A 15,174-nucleotide genomic window follows, 5' to 3' on the forward strand; every position below is an offset into this window, starting at 1 on the left:
ACTTTGTGGTTCAGTCACACTACAGCAAAAACAGCATGATAACCTCCTTGTTACTAGGATAAACCTTTGGTTGCCAGGTGATGGTACTCATTTTTTTTCTATTCTGCAAATGATCACATGTAGCTGTGTCCAATTGGTCCTGCGATTGAAACTTTTCAAGGTGATTGTTGACAGACAGCTGAGACACTGCAATCAGTCGGAGTCAGCCCTAAATTGCCGTCCTGCAGCAACTATTCGTGGAGGACTTTCTGTTTCAGGTCTATGAGATTCTGGCTGAACAATGAATGTATATAGTCAATTTTAAACTTCTGTTTAATGTTACAGACTTTCCATCTACAAATCTGTTGTAGACGGCAACAGATTTGCAACTTTCATGGATTTATCACAGTTAACTGGGTATTATCACAGATTACATGTAATTGCCAACTTCACCATCTTGACAGATTAACTTTAAATACGGCAACTAACTGAAAGTGGTCGCAAATCTTGCCCCCGCCTTTGATGCAAGCATTTCAAATGCAGCAAATTTGCAAATTCATTGCGCACAGTCACAATGACTTTCGTCAGGCTGCTGTCTCACTATTTCCTCTGGTGTGACTGTAGTAATATAGATCATCCTATTTGTGCTGTGTGTGACCTTGTGACCAAGCCACCTCATGGCTTGCCCAAGGCTTCCAGTCAGCTCCTACTGACTAGGAGATAAACAGGTTTCCACTTTTCTCATTTAAAGAACTATCTTGTGTGTTGTGTACACATGAAAAAAGTGGTTTGGGCTGACAGATACTGGGAGACTTTAAAAGTAGATCTTGGCTCGAAAGAGGCTCTTGCAGAACAACCACACATTTCCACTTTCTGCATCTGATCATGCAGAAGGTTGGTGGAGAAACGCTACAGCATTATTACCAAGAACTACATGAAGTCATCAAAACTCATGCTGGAGTAATAGGTACAAGATGTCTCATCCAAACAGGCCAACAAAGAGAAAAATGTCAATCAAGGGAAAACTCCTGGGAGGGCCTTTATTTGAATGGCTTCCAAATGAGCTAATGTAGAATTTTTTTATTGTCAGCGTGTGTTTTAATGAACGACCCTTTAAATCTGTTGATCCACAATATCCTCTCAAATTTAATGGTGTAAACCGGTAATTTGTGGTTTGCAAGGTGTACGTGCAGGTGTGTGTGTCAGTCACTTACAGGGCGAGTTGCTTTAGAACTGTGTAATTTTTTTTGTTTTGTTTTATAACAGCACAGACTTCTAATAGTTTGGGCTGTTCGTAGCTTTCTCATGAGTCACAACATTAAATGCATTTCCTACATATTCCCCATAAACGCAGCAACGTAAGCAAGCCTTTGATGGTTGTTTGTTCGCGGACGCCTGCTATTTGATTACCAAAAATGTGAAGGCTGATGTAAGTAAGCCAGCAGGAGTCTTAACCACCTGTTTGTTTGTTTGTGTGTGAGTGAGTGTGTGTGTGCACCATATTACGGATAAGTGCAAACACACACAAAAACCGACTTTCCCTAACTCCATGATGTCAACTTTTCCTGAACTTGAGCATACTAAGTGGGAAAAAAAATTAAATGGCAACAGCAAATTTACCATCGTCTTCATGATTCTGCAGCACAGACACACACACACACATACGCACTAGGGATTAATATTAGCTAAAACTAATATACAGTATGTGTTTATAATAATTGCAAACTATGATCCCTCTGCTATACATTTTATGAGCAGCATAAGCAACTCCACTACTGGTGTGCACTTACATTTCCCAGAATAGCTGTCAACAGCCCTCTGGAAACATGCCGGAGCCTGTTGCATGCAGCTGATACAGTACATGTGTAGGCGGGTAGAGGCACAGCAATAAATGATGGGCCGAGAAAGCTGGTTTTAATGGAAAAAGCTGTCTATCAACTTCCTTCCGTGTGAGTGTTCAGTGCCAACGCATGACAGTGAGTACTGAATATCATCTTTCCTCTTTAAAACTGAGGGTCTTGGGCAGCCACCTGTAAGCATTTTGCACTGGTAGAGCATGCTTTAGAGCAAACTGCTTTTCTTCTACTACAGAAAAAAGGAGAAATTTCATCAGTGCTCACAGGGTAATTAGATAAAAGCTGTCAGTCAAGCAGCAACACTGCAAAGCTCCAAAACCTGCAGGGATATCTTTTGTCCAACAAACACCTCCACACATCCTGATCCAGAAATAGCCTCTGCCCTCCCTTGCATCTTTGCTGATCCAAAGTGAAAGGCGGTATGTTTTTACTTAACACAAGTTTTTTTAAAAAAAGCTCACTTTCCTTTTGGCTCATTATCCTCACATTGTAACAGCGCCCAAAACAGGCACTGGGCTATGATGACGGTGTGGAAGATGACTGCAGAAGTTATAATTACAGAGCAAACTATATTTCAAGATGTACATATTCATGTGGGCCTGCGGGGTAGCTGATGTGCCTGAGAGTCGAGTTTTTGTGTTTTTGTGTGAATAACATGACTCACGGGATAATTGCCCACACGAAACCTGGCAACGGCGATCATTTCACACCAGTGATGGGAAGTACAGACACCTCCAAACCTCACCTCTCTTCCAGCTGTTGGAGTTCTTTTCTCAGCTCGTCTGAATTTTTATTGGCCTTTTGAAGTGCGTCACGCAGAACTTTCTCTCTCTCGTCGCTCCTCCTCTCCAGCTCTCCTCTAACTCGACTCTCTTTTTCGTTATATATTTTCCGACGCTCCTCTTCCACCTCTTTCCTTGTACTCTCAGATTCTGCTTCAAACTCATCTCTCAGAGCTCTCACTGCATTTTGGTTCCTCTCTTCTAGCTCTTCTCGTGTGTTTCTCTCTCTGATTCCTGCTTGTCTCTGCATCTCCAGCCGAAGTGCCCTCTCCCACTCCAACCGGCCCAGCTCCAGTGCTTCACGCTGGGCCTTCTCTTTTTGGGCAGTCTCTCTCAGGTCCTGGAGCTCAGCTTCTAACTGAGTCAGCTCGGTGCGGAGCTGCTGAAACTCGTGGAAGATGAGGTAGCTTACGCCGCAGTAGCAGCACACCGTCTCAGTGCGCTCCATCTGAGGGCAAAAACAAACAAGGTGTTAAAAATACTAAATGAAGTGCAACTATTTAGAAAAACATTTTCACACCCGCACCTCTCTATAGCTGAGTCTTCATTTGAAACAAGTGGTTATCTATTTAGAGTATTAACACTAACTTAAAAAACAAAGACGTGACCAGAAGAATTGATTGTGCTTTGAATCTAATTGATAGCAGCACGAAAGCACAACCAAACCACTTTGGTGGCATGTCTAAAAGAAAAGAAGAAAATCCACAATTCTTATTTTAAAGCAAAGGACGTAACAACAGTTGATACAACTAGCTGCATCACTGATCACTTTCACACTAAATGGACAGTAAATTCTGCAGGATCACATTATTTAATTGCCCTTTAGGTATATCATTATTATATCAGATATGGGAGAAAGTTGCCCTGTTACAGCTGGGTTTGCCCCTTCACATCCCTGAATTGAATAAACAATTAAGAAAATGGATGGCTGTCCTTCTCTTAAGTGAAGGTGAACTGGCTTCCTCTTGCTTTGTAAGTCAAGTTTTATAAGTCTACAAGTCGTTTTTACTTCACACTACACTTTTTAAAGTAATGGACATGTAAGATGGCGTAAATTTCAAAATATATGGTTGAATATAAAATTTACATACAAAACTTTTGATAAGATAAGATAAGATAACCTTTATTAGTCCCACACGTGGGAAATTTGTTTTGTCACAGCAGGAAGTGGACAGTGCAAAAGTTATGAGGCAAAAATTAGAATACAATAAGAATAAATACAGTACACAACTGTACAGAATAGAATAAAATAAAATACTATATACAGTAGAATAAAATAAAATAAATATACAATAAGATAAATAGAATACAAATACAAATACTCTATACAACTGAGTAAAAATACAACGATGACAGAAAGGATTATTGCACTTAGTATTATTGCATATGTATGGATGTGTGTGCTTGATCAGTTAAAGTCTTTATTATGGAGTCTGACAGCAGTGGGGAGGAAAGACCTGCGAAATCTCTCCGTCCCACACCGTGGGTGCCGCAGTCTCCCACTGAAGGAGCTGCTCAGTGCTGTCACAGTCTGCTGCATGGGGTGGGAGATGTTGTCCATCAGGGATGACAGCTTAGCCGCCGTTCTCCTGTCACTCACCACCTCCACTGGGTCCAGAGGGCATCCTAGAACAGAGCTGGCCCTTCGGATCACCCTGTTCAGTCTCTTCCTGTCCCCAGCAGAGATGCTGCCGCCCCAGCAGACCACGCCATAAAAGATAGCAGAAGCCACAACAGAGTCATAGAATTTCTTCAGGAGTGGGCCCTCCACTCCAAACGACCTGAGTCTCCGCAGCAGGTACAGCCTGCTCTGCTCTGATCATAAGTACTTAATGTCCATACCGAGAGTCAAACTAATCCTATAGTTCTTGGGGCGTGTCTACTGTCACTGAAACTACCAGGAACCACTGAAACTCATGAATCTCCTCTTTCTACCCATGTCAATCGTTAACAACTGCGAGATTAAACCACTTTGAAACCAGATGATTCTTTTTGATACACCCTGTATATAGCATATATTATGCAAATAAATTGACAATCTATCATTTTTTGTCTGATATCAAACTAAGGATGAGTTTAGAATATGATTTTAATGGGTTAAATCATGTATGGGGAGACTAAAGATAGCTAACACATTCAGACTGTGAACTGCAGGTCCTGTTATTGATCACAATCTGCTTTAACCACTGTATCAAAAATGTATTTTTACTCTATCTGTCAGCAGTTCAAAGTTGTGGATGCACAGATACTCTGATCCCTCCTTCAGATTTTGTCTTCACCGATGTCTGTCCTCTCTCCTAAATAATTCCTGCTTTCTCTGTACATGTCAATGTACTCTCTCCAAGCTTTTTTCAGGCTTATGAGGGATAAGATTGTATCCCTAGAGCTTTCATCTTCATGATGACATGTTACAGCGAGGCAACAGATATTTGGATGGCATGCTGTCAGCTCCCATGTCAGAAAGCTCCAAATAAATTGCTACATGATGTAAACAAGATGAAATAAACTTGCAGACAAAGCTGGTATGCTTGAGAGTACAACAGCGTACAAAACAGATTATTTTGGTCAAGTCTCAAAGGTTAAGTAATTGCTTTTACCCATTTGACAATCTATTAGTTCGAGAGTACTTTCACTATCTAGAAGTAATGACCATGAAATTTGGTGTTCACATTTATTTGTGATATTTTAGTGGTTTTGTGATTGCAATGACACATTTAGACATCTATCGTTCACAGGGATTACTGTGGAGATTCTTGCTTCACAAGTGAACTAACCCATTTGTTTTAAGAACCCAGTGACCTTTCCCCAATTTTAACACAAGACCCACAATCCATGGTAGTACATGGCACTGGTTATTTTATTTCAGACTCATTTTATTCAACTCCTCCTTTCCAGAGCATGACAGAGGAAAGGAGAAAAAAGTAAAGTAATAAACATTTAAGGGGTGAAACAGGACATTTGAAACAATATATTTTCACTGGTTGTGTGTATTTTGAAAAATTATGTTAAAGTATGACTGCAGGCAAGCAAACCTTTAGTATTATTTATTTTATTTTTAATAATATTATTTATTACAACTCCTTGCAAAATAGATGGTGGTTTTTTATATTATATATATATATATATATATATATATATAAATAAACAAACACCCTGCGGGCGGTTTATCCTTCAAGCTCGGGTCCTCTACCAGAGGCCTGGGAGCTTGAGGGTCCTGTGCAGTATCTTAGCTGTTCCCAGGACTGCGCTCTTCTGGACAGAGATCTCCGATGTTGTTCCCGGGATCTGCTGGAGCCACTCGCCTAGCTTGGGAGTCACCGCACCTAGTGCTCCGATTACCACGGGGACCACTGTTACTTTCACCCTCCACATCTTCTCGAGCTCTTCTCTGAGCCCTTGGTATTTCTCCAGCTTCTCGTGCTCCTTCTTCCTGATATTGCTGTCATTCGGAACCGCTACAACGATCACTACGCCCGTCTTCTTCTGTTTGTCTACCACCACTATGTCCGGTTGGTTAGCCACCACCATTTTGTCCATCTGTCTGTCTGTATATATATATATATATATGTATATATATATATATATATATATATATATATATATATATATATATATATATATATATATATATAAATTCATCATTTACATTATTTCCATAATAAATACACACTATTTTACTTTGAGAATAACATTTGAGCATGTGATAAAGAGAGCTTTCACTGAGCTCTATAAGGTTGTGTGAAACATTAAGTACAACCTTAATTCTTGCACAGGAATAAAGAGGGTACATAGAAGCAAGTGTGAGGACCTCTGTAGAAGCAGAGGTTTTGGTAATTTGTTGCTCTGGTGTATTCGGGTGTTTGTTAACATAATCCTGCAATCTTCTTAGTTGTGAACACCACAGCGAATTCTCCCCAAGATCAGACCCTGGAATGCTCATAGAAATTGCAAAAACAAAGAGCTACACTGCAGACTCTACAGACCTCAGTTAGCAAGTTAAATGTTAAAGTTCACAAAGGTGTTCATAAAATATCAGAATCAGAATCAGAATACTTTATTGATCCCTGGGGGAAATTATTTTTTGTTACAGTGCTCCATTTTAAACCAACATTAAGACAAGACAGACAATACGCTAACTAAGAATAGTACAATATATACATATATATACATACATACATACATAAGTCACTTATAAATAAATAGTTGGAAAAGAAACATGTGTAGTTGTAGCAGCAAACAGTGTGTTAAGTGGATGCGTTGTACAGGGAGATGGCCACAGGCAGGAATGATTTCCTGTGTCGTTCAGTGGTGCTTTTCGGTAATCTCAGTCTCTCACTGAACGAGCTCCTGTGACTGACCAACATGTCATGGAGTGGGTGGGAGGTGTTATCCAACATTGTCTTTATCTTGGACAGCATCCGCCTCTCCGACACCACCTTGAGGGAGTCCAGCTCCATCCCCACAACATTGCTGGCCTTACGGATCAGTTTATTAAGTCTGTTGGCATCTGCGACCCTCAGCCTGCTCCCCCAGCACGCAACAGCATAGAGGATCGCACTGGCCACAACAGACTCATAGAAAATCCTCAGCATTTTCTGGCAGATGTTGAAGGACCTCAGTCGCCTCAAAAAATAGAGACGACTCTGGCCCTTCCTGTAAAGTGCTGTGGTGTTTTTAGCCCAGTCCAGTTTATTGTCAATGTGTACTCCAAGGTATTTATAGTCCTCCACAATGTCAACACTGACCCCCTGGATTGAAACAGGGGTCAAGTGTTTCCTGGTCTTCCTGAAGTCCACGATCAGTTCCTTGGTCTTTGCCACGTTGAGCTGCAGATGATTCTGCTCACACCACGTGACAAAGGAGTCGACCACAGCCCGGTACTCTGTCTCATCATCCCTGCTGATGCATCCAACCACCGCAGAGTTGGATGCATCAGCAGGGATGGCCTCACACCAACTGTTAAGAGGTGGAGGGATGATGATTTGGGCTTGTTTTGCAGCCACAGGACCTCGAAACCTTGCAGTCATTGATGCAACCACGAACTCCTATGTAGACCAAAGTATTTTAGAGTCAAATATGATGCCATCTGTCCAAGAGCTAAAGACTGGCCTGAAACTGGGTGATGCATCAAGACAAATATCCCAAGCACAGCAAAAAATCTACAGCAAAATGACTGAAAAAGAAAAGAATCAAGATGTTGCAATGGCCCATAGTCCAGGCATCAACCTGATTAAAATACCTTTGTAGGACCTTAAGAGAGCTGTGCATCAACAAATATGCAGAAACCTCATTGAACTAAAGCTGCATTTTAAAGAAGAATGTGAGAGGCTGATAAAAAAGTTTTTGCCAATAAAGAAGCTTCTACAAGCTTAAAAGTGCGCTTAGTTTTTAGCAGGACTGTACAGAGTCCTGCCAAAAACTGTCTTCTTCACATGACTATAGACAGCTTTCAAATAGTGTCTAGAAATTCCATTACTTGTCCTTTGAGATGATCTACAAACACATCTAAAGACATGCAAAGATACTAAACATGAAAAGACAGTCAATAGGACAGAGATCAAAAGAATGGAAGCCATTGCTTCAAAGTCCTGAAAGACACTGAGAAGGGTTTAATTAAATGATCTCCAGTCCTGTTATCTCTTGCTTCCTCTGTGCCTTGTGTTTCTTTCTTCTTTACAGTTAAGACAGAAGTCAAAGGGAATACGAGGGTAATCGGCATGATTGAAAGAAAACACACCATCGTGGCAAAGTGCTTGTCACATGACAAATGATTGACAGGTGACAGGTTAATCAAGATAGGCCCTGTTTCTCTGTCTCTGCAGCCGCCACAATCAACTTTCTCTTTCTGTGCCCCCCTATCAGAGTGCTCCTGCTCTGTGTTAGCACCTTGTCAATCCATATCAGGTAAAGGTGCAGATTGCATCTGCCTCATGTCATCAAGACAGCGGGAGTCGGTCTTTCAGCAGCCACGACACACAGACAGACAATTAGAAGATCACTTTGTATGCGCTCATTATGCTCAGCGATTAATAACACAGCAATCCTGAAGGCTGAGGGCACGGCTCTACTGTTACTACTGAAGCTGATCCAGAAATTTAAATCAGCTGACATATAGTTGGTATAATGTTTGCAATATTCACCATCTAGCAGTATTACATTGCTATACACACACACTTGTTAATTCCCACTCCTAAATATTTTAAGCAAAGTATGTTCACGTCTTAGCTTCACACGATCCCCCGTGCTTTTGGATGCTTGAAATGACTAAGGAGTGCTCCTAATGGGCTCACTAAATGTTATTTTAAAGTTCCTATTGTTGGATGTTTGGCCTGATCAAGGTCTACAAACAGGCTGACGGGGGGAAAAAGAAACAAAGAAGGCAGAAAAGAAAGAGAGAGGGGGGGGAGTGTATTGTGCGGGTGGATGGAGAAAAAGCTCCACAAGATGACAACCTATTACATTATATTGCCACAGAATGCACTCTGGAGAATCAGGCCTATTATCTATTTGTGAGTGTATTTGTTAGAGCGAGAGAGACAGGGAGATCCGGGGAGAGTTAGAGCGTGCAACTGTGAGCAATATTTGGGACTGAGACTCAGGGGGGTTTAGTGTTTACTGTGCAGATGTCCTTGTGGTTCCTTCAGGCATAGATACAGCAAAGACTACTAAGTGTGTGTGTGTGTGAGAGAGAGAGTACGGTTTATATTTTGTTGGAAAATGCTTATGCATGTAAATTTGTGTGCGTTTGAGGGTGCATGTGGGAGGGTGGGTGTGGTGAGAGAGTTCTTTATGCCAGCCATGATGACGTAGCCATGAAGACAGACAACAAGGGGGCAATACACACTGTTTAAGTGACCTGAGGGCTGAATTGTGCCTCCTCCATGGTTTCAGACACACACACACACACACGTACACAAACACACACACAGACGCTTTCTCACACTGCTCAAACAGCCTAAAACACATTCTGCACGCACGGAGGCAGATGAAAGGCGGTGGCAGACACTGACAAAACAAACGGACACGTTAAAACCGACCCTGATACAAGCACAAACATGTACATGGTATACACAAAGGATGCAGAGATAGGCCGGCACATACAAAGGCAAATTTAGTCATATAAGCATTTACAGGCCAACAGGAAACTTACACAATCACTCGCCATTAACAAGCACACACACACACATTTATACACACCCTGAGGGCAGAATGTCTGCACCACCAGTGGGTTGTGTGCTCCCGTGACTGAGTTCAAGCCCGCGGGGAGACCCCTTGCCCTGGGCACTGACACGTTCACTTAGTGCTCAAATGGCAAAAAAACAAAACAAACCTAACCTCTCCACACGCTCGCACATGACTACTACGCCGGGCATGGGCACAGACGCCTGGAGAAACACCTGACAGGAGGAGAGAAAGAAAGAAAGGCGACACATTAAAACTGCGGAGTGACAGAAAAAGAAAGGGAAAAGTGAGGGAGTGAGGGGGAAGGGGAGAAAGGTCGTGTTGCCCTTTGAATGTTTCATGCCAGCAGCCGATGCTTCTCTTCTACACACCAGACCTCTTTGTCCTCCAGTGCACACAACACAGCTCCCTCTCTCTCTCGCTCTTATCTCCCTTTCATTCTGTCCCTTGATTGACTCCATTAGCATGCTGGACTGTTGCCAAAGTGGTTTAAAACATTAGATTTCAGACCACATAAGGCTCTTAAACTTCTACCACATTGGTTTAATTACTCAGGCAATGAACCCTGTGTTTTATATGTATGTTTAATACATATCTGCTCTGAGAGAGATTGTTAGTCAGCCTACATAACGTTCAAAATTATGCAAACCATGCATTACTGCCTCAGGGTGCATTGGCAAAGCTGTAGCTATGTAAGTGTTTGTGTGTCTGTCTCAGTCCTCAGTCAGTAACTACTGACTGATCACTTATACTTTAACTGAATGTACGGGTTGTCTCCACAACTATTAGGTATGAAAACTGTAGCCTGTGTTATGTGACTTGCAACACGTTTACAGTCCCTGTTATCACCAGAATTCCTCTATATTCCATCAATTAAACATGGTGCTATTACTTCTCCCCTGATGTGCAACACTTAGTTGGGCTGGGGTTCCAGTGGAAACAACAGGGTGGGGGTCGTTTTGTGTGTGTGGTTAGTGTCTTTCCAGGACAAGAAGCATAATTAATGTACGTGATGACTTTTTGACTGTCTGCATGCGTGTGTTTCTGTGCAGTTGTCATTGTAATCATGCAGACAGCAGAAACATAAATTCAATTCAATTCAGTTTTATTTATATGGCACCAAATCACAAAAATAGTGGCTTTAAGGTGTTTTATATTGTAAGGTAAAAAATCTTACATTAGCACAATCATGTGACCCCGACGAGCAAGCACATGGCGACAGTGGGAAGGAAAAACTCCCGTCTTCTCCTTTCTTCTATCTTGTTAATAATTTTACTTTTTCACTGCATATATTGTCAAATATTTCACAAATCCTTTCTCCTTTTACAGCCACTCCGGCATTCCTTTTCCTGACATTTTACTCCAGTTTTCCTTCCACTTTGTCCTTGCCTCTTTCTTCCTCCTCCCAAACAACTGTCCTTTCCCTCCCTCTCTTCCTGCTCATCTCCCTAGGCCAACTCTGCTTCCTAAGCTACAGCTGCCGTGACCCATCTGGCTCGTCAAAACACCAGAAGTGGGTCACTGCCACGAACACAGACCCTTCATGTTGCGCACGTACACATATGCAGACATCAGATACGCACACATGGACACAGCATACCCCCTCATGTTCATTCACACACCCAAGCATGCTTTCCGTGACCAAAACTGGCCCAACAGGCATGCAGCTACTAACACACAAAAAAGCCCCATGCACTGAACACACATACACAGCAGTATGTACCTCCGTCTGCTGTCACACATAATAGCGCCGTGAAATACTGCAAATTTTGATATTGATGCAACAGTCGTAATTTATGAGATGAATGATCGTCAGTTTTAAATTTTGAACACGTTTTAACGATCACTAGATTACTCTGATTTTTACGTTCCACAATAATTAACACAAAAAACATACCTTTTTCATGTATTTTGAAATTTAGTTTTTAGGAAACCTAGAATGTAATCTGTCTCTTAAGCAGCAGACAACAGACTCTTCAAAAGGCTTAGACGAGCTTGTTTTGGTCTTCTTAAACCTTAAATATAACTTTAGCTGTCGTACTGCAATTTCATAGTACTTAGACAGACACTAATACCATTCCATATCATCTTAGCCAAAATCTGACCCAAGAAAGAAAAAAAAAATCATGTTTTTTTCCTATTTTTATATTTGTCAAGTAAGGCCAACACTTTTGGTGCAGCGTGCAGGTTGCTCACAGTGCACAGAAACAGAGATTTGTAGCAGGCCACTGCAGATATTCACAGACAGACAGACTAAACAGTTTATTTTCCACTAATCCTCGGTACTTGAAAGCCACGTACCCTGTTGTGTAATTTTGGAAGGTAATATATAACCCACATGCACATACATAAAGGGGCAGAAATAGGGAATAGTGAAAGAGATGTCATGCTAGAAATGTCATTTTGGGGTACAAGGCACTTAAGCACTTTTTGGAGGGTGGGCGGGGGGGGGGGTGCCCAGGGGATTAGAGGCATTAGGATTAGATTTAATCAAGTGATATGATGAAGGGCGGTGGATTTAGAGGAAAAAAACAAAGGCAAGTGTACCTGTATCCTTCAAAACGCTTTCGCTTTCCAATTCTCTCTCTCGCTCTTTCAATCTAACAAATGCTTTCTCTCGGCTATCTGCTAATCTGGCACTTCATCGTGCTTCTGCCTCTGTCCGTCTGTGAAATCACAGACATGGCAGATCACGCAAGCATTTAAAGAAGGGATTAAGTAGTTAAGGGACTTACCCGTGGGGTTTTTTTTGTGGGATTTTTATTCCTAATTTTTTTTAATGATTTTCTTTTTTGGGCTGTGACATTATGAAGGTGCTTGTGGAGTGTGTGCACTTTAAAGAAAACACTGCCCTGCTGTGCTCTTCTTTTTTCACATGACAATATGAGAATGTTTGGGGGGATTTCAGAGCTATGTCACTTTTTTCGTGCGTGTGAGCGTGTTTTTTGTTTTTTTGTTTTTCTGTGTTTCGGATTATTCTTTTTTTCCTTTTTATTTTTTTGTTTGTCCGTCGCTGGTGTGCATGGTGTTCCTGATTGTGTGCGAGTGGGATCAAGGCGGCACTTCGTGACTGCAGCTTTGTTGATTTTCGCGACGATAAAGACCCCCTGTGGCGCTCAGTGTAGCGAGAGCCAACACTGAGATTCCACTCATCTGGACCCCGTGGCGCACCGTACACATCACATGAGGAGTGCGTGTGTGTTTTTAAGTGAGTGTGTGAGTGTAGATGTGGACATGTGCATGAATATTTCCTACTTCTTCGACCATCGCACTCATGTGCATGCCTCGGTGAATGAATATCTTCTTCTATTTCAGCTTACGTGTGTGTGCATGTGTGTGTGTGTGTGTGTGTGTGTGTGTTTGTATGTGTGTGGAAAAGCAAGAAGGGAGGGGTGGTTGCAGTCACAAGGCACAAAGGGGGGTTGGGAGCTGTGAATAGCAGAGAGGAGAAAAGAGAGTGACCAGAAGGACCAGGGAAGGGGGGGAGGCGGGATCTGCAGAGTGGATGAATGAAAGCACAGCAAGGGACAAATTAAAATAAATCGAAGACCTGGTGACCTCAAAGGCCATAGCACATGATTCCCATCATTTTCCTACTTTGAAAAGCAATCAGTAACGCGAGGACACTGTAAACCTGGATGAGACGATTCCCATCAGGATAAAAATATTCCATCACAGGATAACTGTGATCACTTCAGTAAAATGTGCACCACAGCAAATCAGAAATGCTGAATCCCCTCACTAAATAGGGTCAAAGATTAGGGGTCAGTATCTGGATTGTGTGTGCCTATATGGAAGATTAACATTGAGGAATCCATCACTCACCCCTACACACACAGATGTGTGTACATAGGCAAGAGAGGTTGAAATGATCAGCAACGGTCACAAATGCATCAGGGAAAAGTCAGTAGAGGAGACAAAGGAAGGAAGGAGAGGTTTGAAATGTGTGCTGGAGGGGTACTTCTCAGGTTGTAAAAATAAATACAGAGGAAAGATAATATAGTGGGGCTCACAGGGGGATGCTGTCTAGGATTGCATGTCTTCTCCTTCTCCTTTTCCTGTCCGCCTAGCTGACTATCTGACTAGTTCCATTGGGTGGAGGCAGGGAAAGGGCAGCGGCAGGGAAAGAATCACCTATGGCTCCCCTCGACCGGCGCTCGGCCACGCATCACGTCACATACAAACACTGGGTGAGGCACAGCACGGCATGGCATGGCATGGCACGGCACACAACAAAACCCATAGCTCGAGGAGCAGACAGCGGGCAGAGGTCTAGCTGTGTTCATTTTGCTCTGCTTGTGTGCCTGTTTGAAGACTTTGGCTGTGTGGGAGTTAATCACTCTGCTTTTTTTGAAGTGACTCAGTGCTTAGCTTTCAGTGTAGCTAGGTGGCTTTCCATCCATCTTCTAACACTTCTAGAAAAGTTAAGCCTCCTCCACCTTGGCCGTTGGATCAAGGTGTTCCCGGAACAGCTGAATGATTCAATCCTGGGGCCCCATTCTGGTAGGACACACCCAAAACATCTCACCCAAGCCCAGAAGGCATCCTGATTAGATGCCAGAATCACCTCAGTTGGCTCTTTTCAAGGTGCAGGAACACAGAACAGTGTCAATGAAGCACCAATCCATCCGGCACTCTCCCCTCACTTGTGAAACAGTTAAACTCCTCCACCTGGGGGCAACCACTCATTCCCGACCTGGAGTGGGAACTCCACTTTTTTCCTGCTTTTTTCCTGAAGCATGGCCTCACACTTGGTACTAATTCTCACTTTCGCTGTTTCACACCAGTCCAAGATGGAGGTCATCACCTGATGAAGTGGTTTAACGACTGTCAAACTAATTACAGTATTATGAGCTTACTAACATGTAACATGTGCAGGTTGAAGACCAAAAAATAATGATAAGAAGAAGGTCTGTAACTCAAAGTTTTTATCAGCTTTTATATTTGAGTTTCATTTACCATTCCATAATGGACATTCTTGCACATCAAACGGTCATAAATATTACATTGTTGCACATACAGACCTGTTGCCTTTACAACAAGTTGAGCCTTTCAAGAGCTGATTGTGAGACAGGAAATCTCCTGAGAGTGATAATAACTCCAAAAACTGTCCTAGGCCCTGCACTTTATAACTATTGTATGATTTAACCTTTTGATTGCTTACACTATAGACTACAGTGCACTGTAATTATATGACACCAGTACAATCAAGCCAAGAGGATCTGATGATTTGGTTTGTCTTCTGAGAGTTTTGAAACCCAGACACAGTCCAGACACAGGAGGTGGAGACAGGACAGCCGGGCAAGCCAGAGAGAGAAGAGGCATTGTAGTCTGTTACGTTAATCAGAGTTAGCAGACAACACATGTGCTTCCGT

The 15,174-nt window shown here is 42.3% G+C and overlaps 1 protein-coding gene across 2 annotated transcripts in view; it reads right to left on the reverse strand.

The window, feature by feature from the left end:
- The window catches only part of lekr1 (Leucine-, glutamate- and lysine-rich protein 1), a 115,822-nt gene that overhangs the window by 68,070 nt on the left and 32,578 nt on the right, over positions 1-15,174 (reverse strand). For both annotated transcript variants that reach the window (XM_076892277.1, XM_004561360.4), the window contains one exon: positions 2,581-3,065. In XM_076892277.1, the coding sequence (XP_076748392.1) occupies positions 2,581-3,065 (485 nt within the window). The remainder of the gene's footprint in view (positions 1-2,580; positions 3,066-15,174) is intronic.

The sequence above is a fragment of the Maylandia zebra genome, linkage group LG14 (assembly GCF_041146795.1).
Source record: "Maylandia zebra isolate NMK-2024a linkage group LG14, Mzebra_GT3a, whole genome shotgun sequence".
NCBI classification, from domain to species: domain Eukaryota; kingdom Metazoa; phylum Chordata; class Actinopteri; order Cichliformes; family Cichlidae; genus Maylandia; species Maylandia zebra.